At 60.3% G+C, this 6,621-nt stretch overlaps 2 protein-coding genes across 2 annotated transcripts in view; one reads left to right on the top strand and one right to left on the bottom strand.

Moving 5' to 3' along the window:
* Positions 1-976, top strand: part of LOC107287272 (sodium-dependent serotonin transporter-like) — a 7,939-nt gene extending 6,963 nt beyond the window's left edge. The window contains exon 13 of the mRNA XM_015815764.1: positions 973-976. Within this exon, the coding sequence (XP_015671250.1) occupies positions 973-976 (4 nt within the window). The remainder of the gene's footprint in view (positions 1-972) is intronic.
* Positions 977-1,440: 464 nt separating this feature from the next.
* On the bottom strand, positions 1,441-5,578 carry ANKRD13A (ankyrin repeat domain 13A). The gene is made up of 14 exons (XM_015815803.1): positions 5,489-5,578; positions 5,198-5,322; positions 4,796-4,841; positions 4,479-4,622; positions 4,188-4,383; positions 3,960-4,026; positions 3,743-3,824; positions 3,576-3,637; positions 3,323-3,453; positions 2,870-3,027; positions 2,645-2,758; positions 2,345-2,505; positions 2,036-2,103; positions 1,441-1,649 (listed from the first exon to the last, which is right to left on the bottom strand). Exons 2-14 carry the CDS (start codon positions 5,276-5,278, stop codon positions 1,457-1,459), a joined length of 1,503 nt encoding a protein of 500 aa, XP_015671289.1. The 5' UTR covers positions 5,279-5,322; positions 5,489-5,578; the 3' UTR covers positions 1,441-1,456.
* Positions 5,579-6,621: the final 1,043 nt, after the last annotated feature.

Here is a 6,621-nt window from a genome sequence, read left to right as displayed (position 1 = left end):
TCTCCATGTCTCCTGGGCACAGCAGGGCTTTTGACCCGTGGCAGGTGGCTCCGAGGGCCTTAACCTTCCTACTGTCGATTGTTGGGGAGGGGGCCACTTCCGCAACGGCCTCTGCTCTCCGAGACCAGCCAGGAGGCGCCCCCGAAGCCCGGGAAGCTCCCTCCGCCTGCTCTGCCCACCCCTCGTGGCCGTCGCCCTGCCTGCCGCTGCCGCGCTCCCCCCCAGTGGGCTGGACGAGATCGGGGGGCTCGGCGACCTGCTCGACTGGACCTTCTTAACCGAGCGAAGGACCGCGCCCGCCCCCCTTCGGTCTGATGCAAAATGGGTCCTGGGCTGCAAAGCGTTGCGGAGCTACCGATGGTGAAATGGGAGGCTGCCTGGGGGCCCTGCTTGATGCCAACGCCCCCCCCCAGTCTGAAAGGGTGGCCCCCCTCTCTTCAGCTGTGCGACTGCCACCACCGCCGTACCTCGTTCCCAGGAGTCTAATGGCATCTCTCCCTCAAGCGGATTCCAGCAGGCCGAAGGTGTGCAGGGAAAGCACGCTCCTTGCCCCCCCCCCCCGTCTGCCCACGTTGCTGCTGGCATTTCTTACGTGATTCCGTGTTTTTGTTTTTATGCCCTAACGGGATTTTCCTGGTGTGCATTGGCTACTTTGGGGTCCAAAATAAAACAGTTGTCAATGTGGTTTTGCTTAGCTGATCTCCATCTCATCTTGGGGCGAGTCCTGTGGGAACCTGGCATTATCTCAGCCAGCAGGACCACCAAAACAATGTTGCAGTTGATAATTTTTGCTCTCAGGAAAGGAGCATCTGATCCTGCGGTCGGATCATGCCCTCCTAAAACTGCAGCTTGACAGAAAACTTTCCAATCTTCTTGGCCGTTTTTCTTTACTAACCTTTCAGAACCACAGTGTCTTTCCAGAAGACCGGTTCTTGTTTAACCTAAAGAGCAGCCCGCTCACCTCTTTTTCAGGTAAGGAGCTCAGCCAAGACAGGAGTTGCCCCCACTTTATTTAAAAACACAACCCCCCCCCCAGATTTGCTAGGAGGGGCACGAGAGGGGGTGGCTTGGGAAGGCTACAGAGACAGAAGAAGGGAAAGGAGAAGCACTCTGGTGTAGGCAGACAGTGGGCGAGGCACGCGGGCATTAAAGGACCCCTGACAGCTGCTGAAATCTTTGGTAGGCGAGGAAGCCCCTCCCCTGGCTCAGGTTACCCAACTGTCCCCTCTTCGAGGCTGGCAAGAGTCCGCCACCCCTGCAGAACAGGCTTTGGCAAAGGAAGCTGGGCTGCCCCCTTCAGCGCAGAGGAAGACGGGCAGATCTTTGGGCTGAAAGCTTGGGCGGGCAAGCGGAAGAGGCCCCTCCCTGCCGAAGAGGGCCTGGCCTGGCCTGCCCATCCGTCCGGTGCCCAGGAGGGCCGGGCATCTGGCGCTTGCTTCCCCCAGGCGTCATCCCACTACTTTTCCAGCAGGGAGCGCTGGAGAGCCTCCTTCAGCTGCTCCTCCTCCTCCTCCTGCCTCCGCTCCTCCCGTTCCTGCTGTTCCTGAAGGGAGAGCACCATGGCCAGCTGCAGATCCCGGTCGAAGGTGGAAGAACCACGCAGGGGAGGGTGGTTCCCGCTGCTTGCCAGGAGGCTCTCCTGCAGGGCCCTGCACGGGGGAGAGAAGCGCTTTCTGACGGGGCCTGGCAGGCCGGATAAGGTGCCCCTAGCCAGGATCTGCTAGAGCAGGGGTCTCCAAATCTGGCAACTTTTAAGACTTGGGGGAGGGTCTCCCTGCTACATTTTCCCCAACACTGCTACTTGGGGGATGGAAACGGGGGACAGACCAGGCCCTTTCCAAAGTGAACAAGGCGGCAGCTGCCAAGAGCCTCTGCCAGCGGGTGGAAGCGGGCGAGCTGGGCTAGAGCCAGGAGGGTTTTGGCTCCCCTCCCGCACACCAGCCTGGGGTGCCCTCGCTGGCCTAGGTGAACCCCTGGGGAGCCCTAAAGAGGACTGTAGGCAAGGTCGCCAGCATCCTTCGGCTCTTGGCCTCACCTTTGATAGTGGAGTTGGAGATCCTGTGAGTAGGAGACGTCCCCGTTCAAGGCTGTCCCCAAAAGCTCCTGGGAAGACACAGAGGTCACAGGGAGCTCGTCCCTGCAGCTTCAAATGGGGAGGATGCCTTGATCCCTGGGATGACCCACTCCTCGGTGGGCCACCTTCAGAGCAATCCCCAAAGGCGCCTCTGTGGTCTTTGGTTGCAACATAAAGCCCGGCGTGGGTGCCTCAGGGAGATGGCAAGGCCAAAGGGCAGCCTGGTGGGCCACGCTCTTGGCCACGTGGAGGACAGGGACCGAAACTCACCTGGTTGTGGCCGGACTCCATCAGGCTCTGCTGGATGGCAAACTGCATGATTTCGTTGTCTTCGTCTTGCACGTGCAAGTTCCGGCCATCGTCTTGGACCCGGTAGGATTTGGGGATCTCAAAGACGGAGGGGTCCACCACAAAGGGGGAGGCCGGAGCAGCTGGAGGGAGGAGGAGGGCTCTGATCAGGACAGCCGCCAACACATTTGGGGATCCGAACGGACTGTAGTTCCCGTCGCCCTCCTTGCCCGGAGGCTACAGACCACTCTCCCAGCCCAGTGCCCAGGGCAGCTCCCTCACCAGCGGTCGCCTGGGGGCCTTCGGGGCCCTGGGGCGAAGCCTCTTCCAGGGTGCTGCAGCTGTTTACGCGTCCGAAGGTAATCCTAGCGTTCAGGATGTGGAACAAGGGGATTTCTGTGGGGAGGGGAAAGGAAGAACTGAGGAGCAGGGCCCCCAGTCATCTTTGCCACCACATTGGGCTTGTGATGTGTTCCGGAGTGGAAGGGCAGAGCCGAAAGGCCGTACCGATTTTAACCGGAAACCCAGGAGGGAAGTCCAAGGTGATGAAGTCCTTCAGCCGAGCAAAGTGGGCACTGGTCCTGGCCATCAGGTCCACGATGGGGGAGACCTGCTCCACGAGGGAGAGCGGGAACTCTTCCGACATCCACAGATTGGCTTTAAATCTGGGCGAGAAAGGCAGGATGGCTGCATGGGTGGGGCCCAATCCTACGGGGAGGGGGGGGCTTTGTTCCCTTGGGACCCTTTTCTAAGGGCCCCCCACCCAAGCCAGAGAGGCGGTGGGAGATTGATGAAAGGAGAGCTGCTTGTCTGCCACGTGGAAACAGGAGCCCCCCCCCACCCAGATGCTCCCTCTTCCGAGTGGGTGCTGCCTCTTCCTGGGGGAGCAAATCGGGGGGGGGGGAATATGCAGGTTGGGGGCCAAACCACGAAGAGAACCGGGGGAACCAATGACTTTACTTCTGAGTCCGAATGGTCACTTCTTTCGGCCTGCCAATATCTCTGTCCTTCAAGTCGAACTGAGGGTCGAAGTATTCCTCTGGCGTGAGAGCTGTTGGGTTGTTGGTCGAGGCAAACTCTGTTGTGAGGTCCTGGGGAAAGGGCAACGTGAGGGCCCTCAGGGGCGGCTCCCTCCCCCAGAAGGGCTGAGAGCAGGAGGGGTGAGGGGCGGAGGACGGCAAAGGCAGGGCTTGGAGGGCCCCGGGAGACTCACCTGCTGGGCTCCGTATTCGTGCTCAATGGTGCCCAAGAAGGACTCCAGGGGGTTTCGGTCAGCTAGGAGAAAGGGAGAGTGGCCAGTCACTCCCAGCTGCCTCCCTCTCCCCCCACTCTGGGACTTTCCACCAAGACACCCCCCCCAGTCACCCTCCGCAAGGCTACCTTTGTATCTTCTCTTCTCCTCGTCGGTCAAATGCTCTGTCCGGATCCTGGTCACCACATTCACGTTGTTGGCCGTGAAGACCTGGAGAAAGGAGGAAGAAGCTGAGATCTGCCCAGGCAGCCGGACAGCCTGCTTGCAACCTCCTCAGAGCAGAGGAACAAAAGGAGACCCTGAGCGGGGCAGCTGGCAGGGCAAAGACGCCGGGCGGCTTCTCACCTTGGCTTCGTAGTCGTTCACCACTTCGCTCCTCTCCGTTTTCCAGACCCAGAAGCCAGAGGTGTTTCTGCAAGGCAAACGTCTGTTTCCAGGCCTCTGACATTCTTGGCCCAGGAACAACTCAACGCTCCTCACGCTCTCTTACCCCTTGGGCACCTCTTGGGGGCCGGGGGTGGGTTACAAGGAAATAACAGGAGACAACGCAGCCAGGGTCCCTTCCTGTCCTACCTTTCAAAGGCGATGTTCCTGGTGTCCAGGGAGGTGCTGAGGATGGGAGAGGTCAGCCGTCGCTCCACCTCCTTGTTCTTGGGCACCATGGAGTCCAGGGTCAGCCGCTTGATCTGCTGGGTGATCTCAAAGCGTTCGGCCGCCACCACTTTGTCATCATGGTTAACCTCAATCAGCTCAGCCCAGTGCCCGGTATCTGGAAAGCCAAGTGGGAAGGGCTGGTAAAGGGGTTAGGGTTAGGGTTCCTCCCCCCCCCCCACCATCACCCCATGGAACTCTGGCACTTCTCACCTTCCCCTCTGAAAATCAGGCTGCGTCTCCCTCGCTCCCAGCTCATGTTCTCAAAGCCCAGCAAGGTGATATCCACTCGCAGCTTTGCGCCACTCTTCCAGATGCGGCAAACATCACTGGGGCAAACTCTGGACACCAGCGGGACTGTCGGGAGATGCAGGGAGAGCAGAAGAGCTAAAAGATGCTGGTTGGCCACAGGAATCCACACAATTCACAAAATGAATGCTAGTTTCCCAGGCTGAGAGGGATAGCATGAAATTGGCCCAAGAGGGCAAATAAACAAACAAACAAACAATGGCAAGTTAATTCAGACTTACCCCAGCTGGTGAATTCCCACTTCATTTCCACATAAAAATCTGGAGTCTTTGGGAGCAAATAAGACAAGAATCAAAGGGGAATGGGGAGGAGAAAGCATGATTTGGCTTGCAATGAGCTCTACAGTTTGAGCCTGTGGCATCAAGGGATGAGAAATCAGTACCTCCCGTTTTGGGGAACGGAAACGTTGTTCAGCTAATGGTGCAAGTCTGAACACGTGTACTCAAAAGTAGCCCAAAGGCTGACTCTTGGGTAGGTAAAAGCCTTGTGGCTTTCAGGAGAGATTAAATCAGCCTAGCAAACAAGGGCAATCCGTGTCTAGACAGCCTTAGAACAGGGAGGCTAACGGAAGGCCCAGAAGGTTTTCACCCAGATTGTTTATTCTTTTCTGCTCTTCAATTTACCTCACTGATCTTCTGAAGCAATTCGGGGACACCACCAAGGGTGGTGGACGTCTGCTGGTAGTCACGGTGTTGAAGGACCATGTGGACTATTTCCGGATCGCCGGTGCTGATGGCCTCGTGCAAGACTGGCAGAAAGAAACACAGAGCTAAGTCTACAGGAGAGAAGCAGCGCTTGCAATCTATAGGAGTTCAGCCTTGGGCCCTACGGAGGTGCAGCATTTAGCTCTGGTCTCCAACCACCTCCATTTCCTTGCCACCTGCTCAGATTCTTGCTGGGGGGGGGAGGCTCACCTGTCCAGCCCTGGGCGTTCTCCTTAGTGACATCCGCCTTGTGCCGCAACAGGACGCGGACAGACTCCGCGTACCCCAAGGAGACCGCCAGGTGCAACAAGCTTCGCCCGCGGGAATCCTGCTGGTCGACATCCTGGGAAAAGGAGAGGGAGAGCTCTTCTGAGGACCCCGAGCCCATGACGGGCACGGACAGGACGGTGACCCTTTTCCAGACACACCATGAAACCTATGGAAGCAGCTCCAGCCCTGCGACGGCGTTGCTTTGCTCCGACACACACAGACAGGCAAGCTCAGAGATGAGATAGCGCCCCGGGAGACCCCTCCTCGCTTTCCTTCCCTCGGCCAAGAGAAGCCCTTTCTCGGGGGGGGGGTGCTGAGGTTCCACCTCCTCCTCCTAACCAGATTGGGGAGAATTTGGGGAGTGGGAGAAGGAGAAGCCACTTCTCAGAATGGGGGGGGGTGTTCTTCCTCCTCTTCCTCCTGATCCCAGCCAGGCCTGGGGGGGGGATTTGGGGAGTGGCAAAAGGGGGCTCCTCCCCAGCCGGACCTTCCGCCTCCGGCCGCAGCAGATGCCAACCACGGGGGACCCTGCTGGGGAGGGGGCGGCCAGGGCTGGCGGGGGGGGCTCCCTCTCCCCCGTGGGCGCCCTTCCCGGGCAACCCGGGGGGGGCGAGAGGGCGGCCTCCCCGGCCGCGGATGATGGGTGTGCTCTCGGCGGATGGGATGCGCACAGAGACGATGAGCGCCCGGACGGCACGGATGCGAGCGCGGCCGGCATGCGAGGCCCGCGCCCCTTACCTCCGCCTCCGGCTTCAGCTCGGGGGGCGAGCTGCAAGAGAAGAGCACCTGCGGCTGAGGCGGCCCTGGCCGAGCCCCGGCGCCCGCGGCAGTCTACCTGAGCGCCGCCCCCGCCTCCCCCCGCGCTACCTGGCCCTGCAGGGCGCTCTCCAGCTGCCGGAAGTCGTTCCGCCAGACCAGCAGGTGCAGCGGGAACCGGGCGGCGGCGCTCATGCTGCGGCCCCGACTCCTACGCCGCCCGGCCCGCCATGGCCCGGCCGGTGACCACCGACCCGCCTGCTGCCCTCCGCCCGGCCCGTCGCTGCCCTCGCCGCCGCCGCCGCCGGGCCCGGAAG

This window comes from Protobothrops mucrosquamatus, unplaced genomic scaffold (assembly GCF_001527695.2).
Source record: "Protobothrops mucrosquamatus isolate PMUCROS unplaced genomic scaffold, P.Mucros_1.0 scaffold374, whole genome shotgun sequence".
NCBI lineage: Eukaryota > Metazoa > Chordata > Lepidosauria > Squamata > Viperidae > Protobothrops > Protobothrops mucrosquamatus.
Note: the sequence above shows the minus strand (reverse complement) of the source record. Positions and strands in the feature narration are given on the sequence as shown.

Bases quoted from the DNA above. Each gene is read 5' to 3' on its own strand.
- ANKRD13A (XM_015815803.1), bottom strand. From the start codon at position 5,278: ATGGTCCTTCAACACCGTGACTACCAGCAGACGTCCACCACCCTTGGT. The intron at 2,506-2,644 runs GTGAGGGAGCTG...TCCTCCCTCCAG, and splicing joins AGGCCCCCAGGCGACCGCTG to CTGCTCCGGCCTCCCCCTTT. The intron at 1,650-2,035 runs GTGAGGCCAAGA...TCCCCCGTGCAG, and splicing joins CTCCAACTCCACTATCAAAG to GGCCCTGCAGGAGAGCCTCC.